Below are 19,566 nucleotides of genomic sequence, written 5' to 3'. Positions count from 1 at the left end.
TGCCGAAGTGGATACAACCAGAGCTTGTTCAGCTGGTGCATCACCTCTTTAATTCAACACATGCAGGCATTAGTAGAACACTGTTTACTGTGTAAGGCAAGAAGGGCGAAAATGAGTAGCATTATGTTAATATTTTATTTCACCTGTTGATATAGCGAACACTCCTGGTAGTTAAAAATAGCAGCGAATTAGGCCTACAGTACTTCTAAAAAAAGGTATAATGCATTTTGTTTTCTAAAACTTGAAATAATAGATTTTCCATTAATACAAATGTACACAAATGTGGAATTGAAGTGTAATACCTTTCATTTTTTGACAAACAACCGTTGGTTCAAAACAGTGAAGACTGAACGCAATCTCAAGAAGCAGTCTAATGCCAGACATAAATTAGGGCACACTTGTCACCCTTCACAAGGTTAGGTTATGGGAATGCCTATCGTTAGACTGAGCACTTCATTCCATTCAATATAAAAGTGCATGCGTAATGCCTCTTGTTTTGGTCACAGGAATCATGGACCTGAGCAGAACCTTTGAACTGAAAGACATTGGTTGTCTAACTTATCTTAGTCGATTTTAAAAGGCATCAAATAGAGTAAACCTTTCATTAACATCATGTATTAATCACTTAAAATGTCCAAGGGCCAGTTCATTATTCAATACTAAATAAAATAGATATGAATCTACTCAAAACCTAGCTTGAACAGAGGTGCACTGACAGAAATATCAACAGAAGAATAAACAAAATACATTCATACATCTGCAGAAACAGTACAGGGCCACACAGGAAGTAAATTAAATGACAACTGCACCTATTTCCATCTGGACTGTGTACATCAACAAACAATGCAGCGTTAAAAAACATCACTGACAACTAGAACTGACAACCACTGTATCTCAAATGTATCCTGTGTTATCATATCACTATGCAATATATAAAATTCACACTACATTAACACCACATGCTATTGGTTAAATACGCATTGTAAAGAAGAGGTCTGATAACATGTAAGGTAGAATAAAGGAGTTGTATGAAATAATAGATCCATACACTAGGCACAGTCTGAATCGAGGAGCACAAGCCAACACATAAGCACTTGTCAGAATAGGGGTTAAAAGATTAGTCTAAGTAAGCATGTCAGAAAACAAAACAAGAGTTATCAAACGTATTAAAATAATAAAACACATTAAACGTTGGCTAAGATGACCTCATAGTTACAGTTGAAACACACAGACTACACATCCCAGGACCAATATGCACAATGCATTTCTATCTGAATGTTCTGTAACGTTGCACCCTCCTGAACAGACCCCTGATCTGAAGTCAGGTGACCGGACGAACTAGGGGTTGCTTCTGGGTTGCTTGGCGACATCGGGGTGGGTCTCGATGATACTGGGTCTCTGCAGTGCCCATTGGTCAACGTCGTGTCTCTGGCCATCAAGCTCCTCTGTCTCTGATTCGCTGCTGGAGGTGCCGCTGCTGCTACTGCTGGAGTGGTCACTGCCAGTGAAGTCATAGCAGTCCTTCTCCTTCCCTCTCCCCTTCCCCCTCCTCTTTCTCTCTGCTGCCTCAGGGTTGGCCTGCAGGGCTGGCTCGGGCACCGCTGGTGGAGGTCCCATCTGCATGTCCTGCCAGGGCTCCAGGACAGGGGTGAAGACATGGAGGGTCTGGTGCTGGACAATGGGGTCGTCCACGGTGCTGTTCTCCTTGGGCTTGGCCTTCAGAACCTTAAAGTTCTTGGATTTTGAGGTCACCGCAAACCAGTCCTAAGAAAACACAGGACAAAGGAAATGAGTATTGTGTGCCACCAAAAATCACTACAATGTATTTTTGCAATACTGTATTCATATGGCAACAAATGATAAATTCATATGATAGAGTAGGTCATCAAGGTGGTGAAAAGTCCTAAATGAATTTCTGACCTGGGAGTGGACAGAGTTGATGTGGTACTTCACCCCACTCTCAGAGTTGAACTCTTTCTTACAGATCAGGCATTTATATTTCCCTGCTTCAAAGTCCCCCTGCATCGACAGAGACAACATTTGGTTGAATTAGATGCTTAATAACGGGTTACATTTCTGCTAAAATTAGGTTTGAATGCTAAAATAAAAATGTAAGAATTGACTCGGTTTCAGCTGAATCATTTTCACTGTATTCTGGATACGTTGCAGTACTTGGAAGTGAAAGAGAGGGGAGCAGTGTGAGGAAATCTATTCCGTTACCCTTCCACAGAGCCCAAGGTGAGCCTTCAGTCCAGACACGCTGGTGTAGACCGAGCCACAGCCCTGAGGGAAACCAGAAAGTTTCTCAGTCAAATCTCTACTATAGGCAATGTGGGATGAAAGATCATTTAGAAACATATGGGTTGTACCAGGTTTGGGCACTGCACTTTCTTTTGCAGCTTCACTTCATTTTTCCACTTCCGAAGGACCTCCTGACTGAAGGCAGGCAGCCCTGGGCGTGCATATCTCAGCTGTGGAACCCAAGAGAAAAATAATGTTTCATCTGGAGGTCAATGTTTACACAGGAATAGATACATGAGCACAGCTCTAGGACCATCTTAGTGTTGAAGATCCCTCACCTTCTTATCGTCAGGGACCAGGTCCCCGATGACCTTCCTCTTGGGCCACTCCTTAGCCAGCTCGTCATTAGCAATCTCTTGTAGGTGGAAAACAGCCACCTGGGCTGACATGCGTTTGACCCGGCCGCTGGGTGTCCTCTCAGGGTTGGGCTCTCTCTGGGCCTTCACCTCATCCTCCTCCGCATTCTGGGGCACCTGCGGGGGAGAAGGAGACAACTGTCTATCATCTCCCACTCAAGCAAAGCTCAAATTAGACTAAAAAGAGACTCAAAGGAAGGGGGTCTTCTGGGAGAATGAGAACAATTTGTGACATTGAAGTTGCAAGGATGTAACTGCTACAGATTGTATGCACAATGGCATGTTGTGTGATGGAACATCTCCCAGTGAATTGTAACCTTGAAAGACCAACTGTCTTATTAGTGGAGAAGTATATACTGTTAAGGCAGCGCAATGGAAAACTCACTGGTGTGTGCTCTGACTTGAGGTGGTACTCCAGGCCTGCCTTAGACTTGTAGACCTTGCCACAGTGTTGGCAGTTGAGAAGCAGCTTCTCCAGCTCAGACTCCTCCTTCCCACACTTCTTCATGTGGTACAGGTAACCCATGATGCTGGTGAAACTACCAGTACAGCCCTATAATGTAACATACAGTCCTTTAGAATGGAACAAATCTTTAGATCCTCTGCACTCATAATGTAGTCTCGGAAATCTCAGACCTATTAGAACATTGTTATTGTGGGAGGCAACCCATCTGCCTAGGAAGACTACCAACAATGGGTTAAGGTGAAATCTGTACTAGAATTTCAGGTACAGACGCCAGCAAGGAATCATACCTCTTTTGAGCATTTTAATTTGCCCATCCGTTTCAGCACCTTCCTCAGTTTTTCCTTCATGGACTGGTCATCCAGGCCATTTATGTCATCTGGCGAGGGCTGGCAAAATATGACGGTTAAAACCAATGTCAACATTAAACACACCAAAACCAGCTTCAGATGGGAGAATGGCCTTACCAGGTTATTGTGGTCTGCCATGATGTGGTACTTCATTCCAGTGGAAGATTTCAGTTGTTTCCCGCATTGCTGACACGTGAAGGGATTCTACAAAGAACATATTCGTTTAGTTTTTGAAATTCAGTTGAACCAATGTGAGTGCAACATGGGAGGCTGTTATTGTGAGGATGGTGCAGACTCACCACTCGGCAGTTCTCCATATGTTTCTTCAGTCCCTCCACAGTCTTCCTGCTCACACTTTTACACTTGGGGCACGTGACTCGCCCTTTCCCCAGGATCATCAGCTGCCACTTCTCCTCTTGACTTCCTGTTCCACATAGGAAGTAGAGTTTTTTTTATTATTAAACGTAGGATAAGGAACAATCCCTACTCCATTACTATGCAATTCTCAAAGATTTGCGTAACATCATGCTAATACATTTTTACTAGAGTAATTACAGTGTTATTACACAAGTATATGATCAACAACTAAAGTGTTGCCAGAGATTGTATCAATGGTGACATTTTATTTCCTTTGTCCTCTCACCTGGGGGGTAGACAGGAGGTTCTTTCTTGGTTGTGAAGGTGAAGACTTTAGATTTCTCTTCCTCGGTTGGCTCTGCTGGGTGACTGTGACTGCTCTGGATAGCTACACCTCCAATAGAGTGACTGCTATGGACATGTCCACCTACAACAGAGTAACTACTCTGGACAAGTCCACCTCCAATAGGGTAACTGCTCTGGAGATGTCCACATCCAATTGAGTGATTGCACTGGACATGTCCACCTCCAATCGAGTGACCGCTTTGGACATGTCCACCTCCAACCGAGTGATCGCTTTGGACATAGCTATGGACATGTCCACCTCCATGCAAGTGACCGCTGTGGATGTGGCTATGGACATGTCCACCTCCGACCGAGTGACCAATTTGGACATGGCTATGGACATGTCCACCTCCAACCGAGTGACCACTTTGGACATGGCTATGGACATGTCCACCTCCAACCGAGTGACCACTTTGGACATGACTATGGACATGTCCACCTCCAACCGAGTGACCACTTTGGACATGACTATGGACATGTCCACCTCCGACTGAGTGACCGCTATGGACATGACTATGGACATGTCCACCTCCAACAGGAACTGGAACTGCATCAAAGGAAACATTCAGCATGAACTAAAACTTGAATACCTGTATGTAAGAGAAAGGGTCATAAAAGAAGAGATTGATGGTTGCAAGATACAATAGCTACCTGTGTGTCTCACTTCCGGAGGGAAATTTGGAACAGAAGGTGCTCCGTTGTCCACCTCAACTCTCCGCATTTTCTTCATGGCAAAATCGGAGGGTGGAGGTGGTTCCTGACCCCGGCCCTGGGCCCTGCCTGTGTCTGGAGCCTGGTTGGGCCAACAGTCTTTAGCCACCAGCCTGTGAGGCAGTCTGGCAGAGGGAGGTGGAGGGGGAGGCAGCTCCCCGTTGGCTACAGCCAGGCTGGAAGACACCACGGAGCAGCAGGACGTCTCGCTGGTTGAATCCTCCACACCAGAGCCCAGGGAGACATTCTGCAGATCCTCATACCTAGAGGATTGAAAAGGTAGGAGTTGATTTCATTACACTGATGGGTGGGACAATTGATAGAAATGGACAATAAAAAAAAAAGAAGGAAACTCATTTACCTTTTTCTGCCATATGTTCTTTTCATTTTTTGAGTCACCTGGGCATGGGGGTCATCATTCTATAATATTCAATTAGAGAACTGTAAAGCAGATATCCAGTGTCCTACAGTACCTTACATGGTTGTATTGTGAAAACTGCAATAAGGACCATCATACTGTACGTTGATGTAGATGTGCTTAATGACTTGACTATGTGCCTCAAAACTTGGCTATATTTGATTTACACTATAGCTAACTTGGCTGCTTAACATATGGAGCACCGACCCTCCAGCTCATTCATAGCTTGTTCGCCATCTCCTTTTTAAAATAGGGAGTCAACTAGTTTAGATCAGTCATGGAAATAAAAGTGCTGAAAACAAATTTTCTCATGGCACTCTCTCGTCCCTCTGCAGCAGTCATATGGTGAGCAATATATTTGGGACTACGGAATCGCAATAAAAGGTACAACCCTGGGGGCGAAGGAGTTTGGGGGGGGTCCCCTTTAATGTTTGTTTTTCCTTTCCTCTCCCAACATAAAGACGTAAAGGGAACATTCTCTGTTTTGTATGCATAGCTGACTATTATATATCAAATTAAAGAAATGCTCATATCTTTGTGCCCCATGTAGAGCGTGGCACTTGCAAAGCCAGGGTTGTGGGTTTGATTCCCACAAGGTACCAGTATGACTATTGTAAGTCACTCTGGATAAGAGCATCTGCTAAATGACTAAAATGTAAATGTTACTGTACCTAAAATCTTTTTACTACTTTTTAATTGCATATAAGCAATGTAAAGATGCTGTGCATTATAAGGGGAAAACTCCCTAAAATCTTGTGTTATTGTAAAACTGTATATAGCATTGTATGTCATATTGTAATGTCAAATTCAAAGACAGGAAGTTGAGTGAATAAGAATCAAATCAAATAACTCAAGTGAGTTATTTTTTGAAAAAGGTGTACTGTACTGGTGGTCATACTGCAATTGAACTTGCAGCCTTGAATCACTCCCATATTGTGGTGGTGAATAAAACCAAATTTAATATAGAACTGTTGTTTCCGATCAACAAAAATGTTGTACTTAATGTTGTAGTATAGTACTGGAACAAATTACATCAAACTATAATTTAATGGGTTCAATTAAGATTTTTTTATTTTTTATAATAGGCTTCTGATTGGGTTGACAAAATCCTACAAGATTTATCAAAAACCTATAGGATCCAATAGGATTGATTTTGTTTTCCAAAGGGGAAAAAGTAGTCCAATAGGATTCTGATAGAGGTGACACAAAATCCTATAGGATTCTGTTGAAAAAATGACTAATCCAATAGGATGTTTTGACTAGGGTATTTATTCTTACCTTAGGTGGAGCACCAATCATACTCATCACACTCATATCTGACATCCTCTGGATAGCTGTTGGATTATGGGTACATTTTCATTAGTTCATCTCTTTTCCGACAAAACACTATTAAAAGAGAGTTTCCTAGACAATATGCATGGAATACATAAATGGAGACTACACAGGCAATAATAATCCAGATTAAAGACATTTGCAATTGCAACTGGCCAGAGACAGACTTGGACAGAATGTCATTTAGCATGTCATTTAGCTCTAAAGTTTGCTCAGTAAACTGACAATTTGTCAAACATCTAGTGATCATTTAGTGACATTTACCTGGTAGTGGCACACCACTTTTTTGTTTTGGCTGTGAAGCCTTCCTCTTCCTTGGAACATATGATGGTGACATGCTTCCCTGTGTGTGATGATGAAGTTGATGATGATGGTGGTGATGATGGTGGTCATCCATAATTGCAGCAGACCTCACCAATCAGTACTGCAACACATAACACAACACCAGGTCTGAATTATTCAAAGACATATAGTGCATGCAAAATACATAATCCCTATCACATAATTGTCAAAAGGGCTTCAATATTATTTAGTCTGGAGAACATCTATTCTGGTAGTAGGCCACTGTATTTTGACGTGCACATTGAATAAAAATGACGTGGCATACCAACCCTTTTGAACACAGTATTAGCCCGTGTGTTAATCCAAAGGTAATATGAACTCCTTGATTCTGTTTGATTCAGCTCAGCAGTGCAACATTGTAGCCTACTCGAGCAGTGTAGCAGTAACAGTGTGTGATCGGAGTCCCAGCCACCATCATTGTCCACCACGGATAGCCATACAAAAAAAGGGAAACGCTTGCCTTGCAGCAAATCTACACTCTGGATGCTGATACAATGTAAGCATTATAACCGTGCACTACATGCGCTCAAACAACTTGGCTACAATGGCCACCTACTGATTTTGTTTGATACACTTACATTGTGAAATGTCTACCCGTACAGTACACTCCCATTAGCAAGGTTAGCTGCCATTCCTCCCTGTCATTTTCCCCGACAACGACCCGCCTAACAAGTCTTTGCATCGACTCGGTTATTTGAATAGAGAGACCATCAAATGGCTAAACTGAAATTTTCAATAGGCTATCTACTTGTGAAAAATATTGACTAGATAAACAGTACATTATCAATTATCTATATTCCATACCCTACGCGAGATTACTTCATTCCCGAAACGCCCTCTTTGCGGAGACAACAAATGAGATTCCCATCTTATTCACCACGACTGGAGCAAAGATTTTTTTATAACTAACCCAAGATAGACCACAGCCTGCCGTTTCCACCGGGAGCAAATTAATCATAGTGGGCAGAACAAGCAATGAGGTGGGCAGAGACAAGCACGAGCTAGCGAGATCCTATTGGCGCGTTTTAGCACGTGTTTGCATATTTCCGTTAGGGAACAGTTACTATTTGAAGCGCGCATGTGCAATACGTCAACTCGCCCTTGCAATCCTAAACAAGGCATTTTTTTTAAAACTTAGGCAAAGGGTCAAGTCTACAAAACTTTGTCCATTCTGTTCGTAAGACATTCTAGTTTTGAAAACAGAAAACTGTATTGAAGAAAACTGTATTGAGATCAAATGTTTCATCAATGAGAAAATTAGCAAAATCCATCTCGCTCCATCTTCTCCCACTGCCGGCTACTGAGCTTCCTCTTATCACCATATTTGGTGGTGAGTGGAAACGCCAACCGGATGCTTCAGCATTATATATAAAATGAAACATCTGGCTCATTGTTATATCTATGACTATAGCCTCTGCGGAGTCGGGCCGAGTCCACAACAACCGTATGTTCCGGTTTTCAGGGGAAATGGAAAGAAAGCCTGTGACGCGCCTTCCGGTTTTGGACGTCAAAATTGACCGTCTTCGAGAGGCTCAAAACCCCAATGTAGGGGTTAGGTAGATTATGACTGACTGACTGATCTACAAATAATAATGAGTCTTTATTTATGATGCAAGGTGATTTGTTTATCAGTCAGCAGTTGCCTGCAGTTGATTGTATTCTCTCGAACACGACCAAGGCAACATCCATCTTAAAGCCTCCTCCACATTTACTGGATTGGTTGAACAGCGCAGAAGAGAACCTCCCATAAAAAAAAATTCCCTTCTCATCAAGTCCAGTATCTCTAAGACATGGTTCCCCAACTGGCGCCTGCAGGACGAATTTAGCCCAGGGGCAGTGGCGACCTGTCATTCAGGGCAGGTGCAGCAGAGCCCCACATTTTTAGCTTGCCTGTTTTGCGTGTTATTTTGGCATTAAACGTGTCACATATCACTTTGCAAACAATGTAAAAAAAAAAAAAAAAAGATATATATCATTGAGTTAATAAAGCCGAATACAAACATGGTCTCTTTTTTGTTTTCATGAGTAAGGGAGCTCCAAAATGCAGGTGTTTCAGCCTAGCTCACCTTTCTGTGGTGGTGGTGGGGCAAGCCAGCAGAAAATACGGAGCGTTACGCCGTGATCGGCTCAGTGTTCTGTTACTCATGGGGACACTACGTCAATCCCAAGTCTAATGGTAGAGCTCGAAAATTCAAGCCCCCTGGGTGCTGCCAAAGGGTTACATTAGAAGTGCCCATCCAAGAAGGCTCAAGGTCATTGGCCACAGATAAAATGACGTCAAATCACGTTATATCTACAGTAGCTTTGATTGGACTGATCATGTCAACATCATACTTTCAAAATCATAGGTAGCAGTCATCACCATGAATCAAGTTTACAATCTACTGGCAAATCCTTTTTAATCCTTGTTATATGAAGAGAAAAAATGAAGAGAAATTATAGATAAAACATATCAGTGTTCATCTGCCATTGGACATAAACATTACACAAGTTGGAAATCGCAAATTCAACATTTTGGGCTCCCGAGTGGTGTAGCGGTCTAAGGCACTGCATCTCGGTGCAAACGGCATCACTATAGTACCTCGTTTGAATCCAGGCCGTATCACATCTGGCCGTGATTGGGAGTCCCATAGGGCGGTGCACAATTGGCCCAGAGTTGTCTGGGTTTGACCGGAGTAGGCCGTCATTGTAAATAAGAATTCATTGTAAATAAGAACACATTCTCATTTACAACTGCGACCTGGCCAAGATAAAGCAAAGCAATGTAACACAAACAACAACACAGAGTTACATATGGAATAAACAAATGTACAGTCAATAACACAATAGAAAAAGTCTATATACAGTGTGTGCAAATGGCGTAAGGAGGTAAGGCAAAAAATAGGTCATAGTAGCGAAGTAATTACAAATTAGCAAATTAACACTGGGGTGATAGATGTGCAGATGATGATGTGCAAGTAGAAATACTGGTGTGCAAAAGAGCAAAAAGTTAATAAAAACAATATGGGGATGAGATAGGTAGTTGGATGGGCTATTTACAGATGGGCTGTGTACAGCTGCAGCGATTGGTAAGCTGCTCAGATAGCTGATGCTTAAAGTTAGTGAGGGAGTCTCCAACTTCAGCGACTTTTGCAATTCATTCCAGTCATTGGCAGCAGAGAACTGGAAGGAAAGGCGGCCAAAGAGGAGTTGGCTTTGGGGATGACCAGTGAGATATACCTTCTGGAGAGCGTGCTACGGGTGGGTGTTGTTATGGTGACCAGTGAGCTGACATAAGGCGGAGCTTTACCTAGCAAAGACTTATAGATGACCTGGAGACAGTGGGTCTGGCGACGAATATGTAGCAAGGGCCAGCCGACGAGAGCATACAGGTCGCAGTGGTGGGAGGTGGGTGGTATATGGTGCTTTGGTGACAAAACAGATGGCACTGTGATAGACTGCATCCAGTTTGCTGAGTAGAGTGTTGGAGGCTATTTTGTAAATGACATTGCCGAAGTCGAGGATCGGTAAGATAGTCAGTTTTACGAGGGTATGTTCGGCAGCGTGAGTGAAGGAGGCTTTGTTGCGAAATAGGAAGCCGATTCTGGATTTAATTTTGGATCGGAGATGTTTAATATGAGTCTGGAAGGAGAGTTTACAGTCTAGCCAAACACCTAGGTATTTGTAGTTGTCAACATATTCTAAGTCAGAACCATCCAGAGTAGTGATGCTAGTTGGGCGGGCGGGTGCAGGCAGCGATCGGTTGAAGAGCATGCATTTAGTTTTACTAGCATTTAAAAGCAGTTGGAGGCCACGGAAGGAGTGTTGTATTGAAGCTTGTTTGGAGAGTTGTTAACACAGTTTCCAAAGTAGGGTCAGATGTATACAGAATGGTGTCGTCTGCGTAGAGGTGGATCAAGGAATCACCAGCCGCAGCAAGAGCGACATCATTGATGTATAGAGAAAAGAGTCGGCCCGAGAATTGAACCCTGTGGTACCCCCACAGAGACTGCCAGAGGTCCGGACAACAGGCCCTCCGATTTGACACACTGAACTCTATCTGAAAAGTAGTTGGTGAACCAGGCGAGGCAGTCATTTGAGAAACCAAGGCTGTTGAGTCTGCTGATAAGATTACGATGATTGATAGAGTCAAAAGCCTTGGCCAGGTCGATGAATACAGCTGCACAGTACTGTCTTTTATCGATGGTGGTTATGATATCATTTAGTACCTTGAGCGTGGCTGACGTGCACCCATGACCAGCTCGGAAACCGGATTGCACAGCGGAGAAGTTACGGTGGGATTCGAAATGGTCAGTGATCTGTTTGTTAACTTGGCTTTCGAAGACGTTAGAAAGGCAGGTCAGGATGGATATAGGTCTGTAACAGTTTGGGTCTAGAGTGTCACCCCCTTTGAAGAGGGGAATGACCGCAGCAGCTTTCCAATCTTTAGGAATCTCGGACGATATGAAAGAGAGGTTGAACAGACTGGTAACAGGGGTTGCAACAATGGTGGCAGATCATTTTAGAAAGAGAGGGTCCAGATTGTCTAGCACAGCTGATTTGTACGTGTCCAGGTTTTGCAGCTCAGAATATCTGCTATCTGGATTTGGGTGAAGGTGAAGCTGGGGAGGCTTGGGCAAGAAATTGCAGGGCAAGTAGCTGCAGGGGGTGCGGAGCTGTTGACCGGGGTTGGGGTAGCCAGGAGGAAAGCATGGCCAGCCGTAGAGAAATGCTTATTGAAATTCTCGATTATCGTGGATTTATCGGTGGTGACAGTGTTTCCTAGCCTCAGTGCAGTGGGCAGCTGGGAGGAGGTGCTTTTATTCTCCATGGACTTTACAGTGTCCCAAAACCTTTTGGAGTTAGAGCTACAAGATGCCAATTTCTGTTTGAAAAAGCTAGTCTTTGCTTTCCTAACTGACTGCGTGTATTGGTTCCTGACTTCCCTGAAAAGTTGCATATCGCGGGGACTAATCGATGCTAGTGCGGTCTGCAACAGGATGTTTTTGTGCTGGTCGAGGGCAGTCAGGTCTGGAGTGAACTAAGGGCTATATCTGTTCTTAGTTCTACATTTTTTGAAAGGGGCATGCTTGTTTAAGATGGTGAGGAAATTACTTTTAAAGAACGACCAGGCATCCTCTACTGACGGGATGAGGTCAATATGTTTCCAGGATACCCGGCCAGGTCGATTAGAAAGGCCTGCTCGCAGAAGTGTTTTAGGGAGCGTTTGACAGTGATGAGGGGTGTTCGTTTGACCGCGGACCCATAGCGGATGCAGGCAATGAGGCAGTGATCGCTGAGATCCTGATTGAAAACAGCAGAGGTGTATTTGGAGGGCAGGTTGGTCAGTATAATATCTATGAGGGTGCCCATGTTTATTGATTTAGGGTTGTACCTGGTGGGTTCCTTGATAATTTGTGTGAGATTGAGGGAATCTAGTTTAGATTGTAGGACGGCCGGGGTGTTAAGCATATCCCAGTTTAGGTCACCTAACAGAACAAACTCTGAATAGAGATGGGGGGCAATCAATTCACATATGGTGTCCAGGGCACAGCTGGGAGCTGAGTGGGGTCTAACAGTCGGCAACAGTGAGAGACTTATTTCTGGAGAGATTAATTTTTAAAATTAGAAGCTCAAACTGTTTGGGCATAGACCTGGAAAATATGACAGAACTCTGCAGGCTATCTCTGCAGTAGATTGCAACTCCTCCCCCTTTGGCAGTTCTATCTTGATGGAAAATGTTGTAGTCAGAGATGGAAATCTCAAAATTTTTGGTGGCCTTCCAAAGCCAGGATTCAGACACGGCTAGGACATTAGGGTTGGCGGAGTGTGCTAAAGCAGTGAGTAAAACATACTTAGGGAGGAGGCTTCCGATGTTAACATGTATGAAACCAAGGCTTTTACGGTTACAGAAGTCAACAAATGAGAGCGCCTTGGGACACACAGGGCCTGGGTTAATCTCTACATCACCCGAGGAACAGAGGAGGAGTAGGATGAGGGTACGGCTATAGGCTATCAAATCTGGTCGTCTAGTGCATTGGGGACAGAGAATAAAAGGAGCAGATTTCTGGGCGTGGTAGGATAGATTCAGGGCATAATGTACAGACAGGGGTATGGTAGGGTGCAGGTACAGTGGAGGTAAGCCCAGGCATTGAGTGACGATAAGAGTGTGCATCTCTGGACGCACTAGTTATGCTGGGTGAGGTAACCACATGTGTGGGAGGTGGGACAAAAGAGGAATCTGAGGCATGTTGAGTTGGGCTAGGGGCTCCACAGTAACTAAAACAATGATAACTATCCTAAACAACAGTATATAAGGCACATCGACAGAGAGAGAGACATAAAGCGAGGCATAAAGCAATCACAAGTGTTCATTGGGAGAGCTAGCTAAGACAACAACGGGTAAGACAACAACAGCTAATCAGCTAAGACAACAACAACAGGTAAAATGGCGATGAATGGGCAGAGAGGGTCAGTTAACTTCACACAGGGCCTGAGTTGAGTCATCAGCTATGTAGCCAAGTGATCATAGGGTCGAGCGAACAGCAATAGATGAAACAGGGAAGCCGCTAGGTAGTCATTACTATGCTAGGAAGAGGGAGAAACGGCGTTCAAAAAAGTTAGCAGGCCGGGACTAGTAGAAGCGTCTTCACTGAGGTCCGGCAAAGGCCGGTTGAGGGCACAACAGATGGAGTTACATCGGCAGATCAGTCGTGATGGAATCGGCGGGGCTCCGTGTCGACAAAGGGACCAGGCCAGTTGGCAAAAGAGGTATTGTAGCTGGAGTAATTTTGTTTGCTAGCCGGGAGATGCGCCTGACTCGAGGCAACTGGTGCTAGCTTTGGGACAAGGGCGTTAGCCACTATAGCCACTCGGTAGTCGCTAGCTAGCTGCGATGATCTGATGCAAAGGTTCAGAACTTACGGCAAGAATCCGGTTATGTAGTGGATTCTAGCCGTGTTAGTGAAGAGTCCGGGAGGCATCAGCTGTGTAGCCGAGTGATTATTGGGTCCACTGAGCAGGCCGGGAGATGGGCAACTCGGTAGCAGCTAGCTAGCCGGAGTAATGGTCCAGGGCTTACAGCAGGTATCCGGTGTTGTAGTGGAGAAAAACCAGGCTAAAAGTGGCAGTCATCTGTGCTAAAGGGAAAGGCCGCTAGCAGTGGCTAACAATGACTAAATAGCTGGTAGCTAGTTAGCTTCTGATGACTAGCTTCTGATGGAGGTTCTGGCTATAAGGTCTAAAAATATCAGATCCATATCACGTTGGGTGACGGTGAGTGTACACGGAGAACGACAAACAACGTCTGCACTGCTATGCCATTTTGCATTTTATTTTATTTTGAGAAATGTAATCATCAAATATTGTAAGAGCTTTCATTGTCTGTTTATATGCCCCCTTTATTTATCCTACGGTTCTGACTTGGTGTACAGGGAGAACACTGTAAGAACGGCCCATGTTCTGAATTCTGTCGCTGTACATTTCAAAAGTGTTATATTGACTATGTCTGTTATATTGACTATGTCTGTCCTAGCTCGCTCATTAATGTCTTAATCGAAATTACGGATTGCCTCTTATCCGCTTGTCGTCCCCTTATGCCATAGTTTGTACATCTCAATTGTCAGTAGTAACCACATTTGTTTAAGCAAGTCAGCAATATCAGCTATGTTTTTTAAAAGGCAGTAAATGAGGCTGAATTAATTGTTTTGCTGCCAGACAAGGCTCCGCTGATAGCCAGGTGTAGCAGTGGTAAGGTGTTGGAACTACTGTTGGGACTCTGCTGTTGGGACAGCTTTATGTAGGCACCAACAGTTTAAGGGCACCGTTTGTCAACATAATAGTGCAATTAATGTATTGTTTAGTGTTGTGTAGTGGCTTTGCTGGCATGCATCCCACTTTTAAAAATGTTTTTGCTCCACCAAGATTTACATGCTAAAATTGCCACTGCCCAGGGGTATTTACATTTTTGGGGGGGACATAAGACTGTAAAAACACCAGCAAATCAGCTCACAGTGATTTTAATTTGGGAAAACTGTTCCAAAGTAATCCCAAGCATAATATAGAGATTTATCCGTAACCAAGGTTTGTAGGCAAGGTTTGAAATGATTATGTTTTAGTCAAATATTAAATATGTTTGGGCTTCTTATGGTCAATTTGCAGTCTACAAATCATTTGTAATTATGTTACGGCCCCCTGACCATGCGCTTAATAAAAAATTGCCATGAGTGAGAGTGACTAACAAAATCAATGGGAGCGCACCCGGTCGGTAATTTGACCATGATTACTACAAGTTTAGATAGCTGGCCATTAGACTAACTTACCAATCAAAATTTTTTTAGCTGACATGGGCTAATTGAGTGACTATCAGTGACTGACATAACAAGAGAAAAACTGCTAGTGGACAACCACATTTCGAAATTGCACCTTGTGTATTCTACTATTCTATTCGGAAAAATTAGATGAGTCCCTGACTGGGAAATTCAACCGAGGGCCTTTAAAAGGGGGGCCAGATGCCAATCCCATATATACAGCATATGTTCAATATCTACGGTATGTGTGGCAGGTAGCCTAGCAGTTAGAAAGGCGAGCCAGCAACCCGGAGGATTGCCAGTTCAAATCCCGGGTCTGATTGGGAAAAAAAATCAATCAAAAATCTGCCTGCCATTGTGCCCTTGAACAAGGCACTTAACCCCCCTACAACAATGGCATCCAGTGTGGCAGCCCCAAGCACCTCTCCAAGAATCTGTGTTCAGTACCAGTCAACATTTTGGACACACGTACTCATTCAAGGGGTTATCTTTATTTTTACTATTTGCTACACTGAAGCTATGAACTATGAAATAACAAATATGGAATCATGTAGTAACCCCAAAAAAGTGTTAAACAAATCAAAATATATTTTATATTTATATTCTTCAATATAGTGTCACCCTTTGCCTTGATGACAGCTTTGCACACTCTTGGCATTCTCTCAATCAGATTCATGAGGTAGTCACCTGGAATGCATTTCAATTAACAGGTGTACCTTGTTAAAAGTTAGTTTGTGGAATTTCTTTCCTTGTAAATGCGTTTTAGCCAGTCAGTTGTGTTGTGACAAGGTAGGGGTGGTATACAGAAGATAGCCCTATTTGGTTAAATACCAAGTCCATATGCAAATACGCAAAGAGAAACAACAGTCCATCAAAACTTTAAGACATGAAGGTCAGTCAATGCGGAACATTTCAAATCAAATCAAAGTTTATTTGTCACGTGCGCCGAATACAACAGGTGTAGACCTTACAGTGAAATGCTTACTTACAGGCTCTAACCAACAGTGCAAAAAAGGTATTAGGTGAACAATAGGTAAGTAAAGAAATAAAAACAACAGTAAAAAGACAGTGAAAAATAACAGTACTTGAAGAACTTTGAAGAATTTCTTAAAGTAAAGCAGCAAAAACTATCAAGCGCTATGATAAAATTGGCTCTCATGAGGACCGCCACATCAAAGAAGGACCCAGAGTTACCTCTGCTGCGGAGGATAAGTTCATTAGTTAGCAGCCTCAGAAATTGCAGCCCAAATAAATGCTTCAAGAGTTCAAGTAACAGACACATCAACTGTTCAGAGGAGACTGCGTGAATCAGGCCTTCATGGTCAAATTGCTGCAAATAAACCACTACTAAAGGACACCAATAATAAGAAGAGACTTGTTTGGGCCAAGAAACACGAGCAATATACATTAGACACGAGCAATATACAGTAGACACCTGAAACCCCACCTCTTTAAGGAATACCTGGGATAGGATAAAGCAATCCTTCTAACCCCCCCCCAAAAAAAAGATATAGATGCACTATTGTAAGTGGTTGTTCCACTGGATATCATAAGGTGAATCCACCAATTTGTAAATGACGCTAAATGACGTAAATGTAAATGTGGTGTAAATCTGTACTTTGGTCTGATGAGCACAAATTAGAGATTTCTGATTCCAACCCCCGTGTCTTTTTGAGACGCAGAGTAGGTGAACAGGTGATCTCCGCATGTGTGGTTCCCACCATGAAGCATGGGGAGGTGATGTGATGGTGTTGGGTTGCTTTTCTGGTGACCCTGTCAGTGATTTATTTAGAATTCAAGGTACACATAACCAGCATGGCTACTACAGCATTCTGCAGCAATACACCATCCCATCTGGTTTGCGCTTAGTGGGACTATCATTTGTTTTTCAACAGGACAATGACCCAACACACCTCCAGGCTGTGTAAGGGCAATTTGACCAATATGGAGAGTGATGGAGTGCTGCATCAGATGACCTGGCCTCCACAATCACCCGACCTCAACACAAATGAGATGGTTTGGGATGAGTTGGACCGTAGAGTGAAGGAAAAGCAGACAACAAGTGCTCAGCATATGTGGGAACGCCTTCAAGACTGTTGGAAAAGCATTCAAGGTGAAGCTGGTTGAGAGAATGCCAGGAGTGTGCAAAGCTGTCATCAAGGCAAAGGGTGGCTACTTTGAAGAATCTCAAATATAAAACATATAACACTTTCTTGGTTACTACATGATTCCATATGTGTTATTTCATATTTTAGATGTCGTCAGTATTATTCTACAATGCAGATAATAGTAAAAATAAAGAAAAACCCTTGAATGAGTAGGTGTGTCAACATTTTTGACTGGTACTGTATGTATGTGTGTCTTTCGGAGAGGTTGCTTGTGTGCAATTGACCAATGAAGTGATTTTAATCTTAATCTACATGCTCTTATAATTGAAGAAAACTGTCATGGGGGATCAATGTTGATGCCTCAAAGAAAAACACACTGTAAACAGAATATGTGAAAGCAGACTTTGACTTCAGTTGCAAAACCACATCCACCACTTTCTCATTTCTCATTCCCAAACACATGCTTTATTACTTACCAAAGTCATCAAATACCCTCAGAAGTTTACTGTGGTAGCGTGAGCACTTACTGATTTCTCTCAGCCTCCATGGCCAATCGAAAGCAAATGGCAGGCTCCTTTTGGATAAGAGTTTGGGCTTGGTTTCAATGATTTGGCCATGGCTAAAAAGCATGACCTGGTGAAAATAGTTGTGGGTGCAAATATGTACACTATATATACAAAAATATATGGACACCCCTTCAAATGAGTGGATTTGGCTATTTTAGCCACACCCGTTGCTGATAGGTGTATAGAATCGAGCCCCCAGCCATGCAATCTCCATAGACAAACATTGGCACTAGAATGGCCTTACTGAAGAGCTCAGTGACTTTCAACATGGCACCGTCATAGGATGCTACCTTTCCAACAAGTCAGTTTGTCATATTTCTGCCCTGATAGAGGTGCCCTGGTCAACTGTAAGTGCTGTTATGCTCACAGAACGGGACTGCCAGTGCTGAAGTGTGTCAAAATTATGTCTCCTCGGTTGCAACACTCACTACCGAGTTTCAAACTCTCTGGAAGCAAGGTCAGCAAAATAACTGTTCACAGGGAGCTTCATAAAAAGGGTTTCCATGGCCGAGCAGCCACACACAAGCCTAAGATCCCCATGGGTAATGCCAAGCGTCGGCTGGAGTGGTGTAAAGCTCGCTGCCATTAGACTCTGGAGCAGTGGAAACGTGTTCTCTGGAGTGATGAATCACGTTTAACCACCCACAATCTGGGTTTGGCGGATGCCAGGAGAACACTACCTATGCATAGAGGCAACTGTACATTTTGGTGGAGGAGGAATAATGTTCTGGGGCTGTTTTCATGGTTCGGGCTAAGCACCTTAGTTTGGAAGGCCCTTTCCTGTTTCAGCATGACAATGCCCCCGTGCACAAAGTGAGGTCCATACAGAAATGGTTTGTCGAGATCGGTGTGGAAGAACTTGACTGGCCTGCACAGAGCCCAGAGCTCAACCCAAATTGAACACCTTTGGGATGAATTGGATCGCCGACTGCGAGCCAGGTCTAATCGCCCAACATCAGTGCCCAACCTCACTAATGCTCTTGTGGTTGAATGAAAGCAAGTCCCCACAGCAATGTTCCAACATCTAGTGGAAAGCCTTCACAGAAGAGTGGAGACTGTTATAGCAGCAAAGAGGGGACCAACTCCAAATTAATGCCCATGCTTTTGGAATGAGATGTTTGAGCAGGTGCCCACATACTTTCGGTCACATAGTGTACATTAAAAAAAGGTAGGGGCGTACGCTGTCGTACACGTCGATCCAGAGCATCCCAAACATGGGCTCCCGAGTGGCGCTGCGGTCTAAGGCACTGCATCTCAGTGCTAGAGGCGTCACTACAGACCCTGGTTCGATTCCAGGCTGGATCACAACCGGCTGTGATTGGGAGTCCCATAGATCGACGCACAATTGGCCTAGCTAGTGTTGTCCGGGTTAGGGTTTTTGCCGGGGTAGGACGTCATTGTAAATAAGAATTTGTTCTTAACTGACTTGCCTAGTTTAATAAAAAACATGCTCAATGGATGACATGTCTGGTGAGTATGGAAGAATGAGGACATTTTCCAGGAAATGTGTACAGATCCTTGTGACATGGGGCCGTGCATTATCATGCTGAATCATGAGGTGATGGTGGTGGATGAATGGCACGACAATGGGCCTCAGGATCTCGTCATGGTATCGCTGTGCATTCAAAT

The 19,566-nt window shown here is 43.6% G+C and overlaps 1 protein-coding gene across 7 annotated transcripts; it reads right to left on the bottom strand.

The window, feature by feature from the left end:
- Positions 1-116: 116 nt before the first annotated feature.
- LOC106607846 (zinc finger protein 512) lies at positions 117-7,915 on the bottom strand. Of its 7 annotated transcripts, XM_014205261.2 has the most exons (15): positions 7,245-7,874; positions 6,898-7,057; positions 6,580-6,635; positions 5,245-5,303; positions 4,824-5,146; positions 4,114-4,719; positions 3,770-3,894; positions 3,588-3,674; positions 3,411-3,509; positions 3,043-3,210; positions 2,580-2,774; positions 2,370-2,471; positions 2,221-2,283; positions 1,921-2,019; positions 117-1,764 (listed from the first exon to the last, which is right to left on the bottom strand). In XM_014205261.2, exons 2-15 carry the CDS (start codon positions 7,028-7,030, stop codon positions 1,339-1,341), a joined length of 2,541 nt encoding a protein of 846 aa, XP_014060736.1. In that variant the 5' UTR covers positions 7,031-7,057; positions 7,245-7,874; the 3' UTR covers positions 117-1,338. The 7 variants fall into 7 exon arrangements, with proteins under 7 accessions (XP_014060736.1, XP_045576836.1, XP_045576835.1 ...); XM_045720880.1 differs by having other exon boundaries at positions 3,411-3,674; positions 7,780-7,915; XM_045720879.1 differs by lacking the exon at positions 7,245-7,874 and adding an exon at positions 7,886-7,905 and having other exon boundaries at positions 3,411-3,674.
- Positions 7,916-19,566: the final 11,651 nt, after the last annotated feature.

This window comes from Salmo salar, chromosome ssa06 (assembly GCF_905237065.1).
Source record: "Salmo salar chromosome ssa06, Ssal_v3.1, whole genome shotgun sequence".
In the NCBI taxonomy this organism is placed as follows: Eukaryota; Metazoa; Chordata; class Actinopteri; order Salmoniformes; family Salmonidae; genus Salmo; species Salmo salar.
This window is presented reverse-complemented; position numbering and strand designations above follow the sequence as displayed.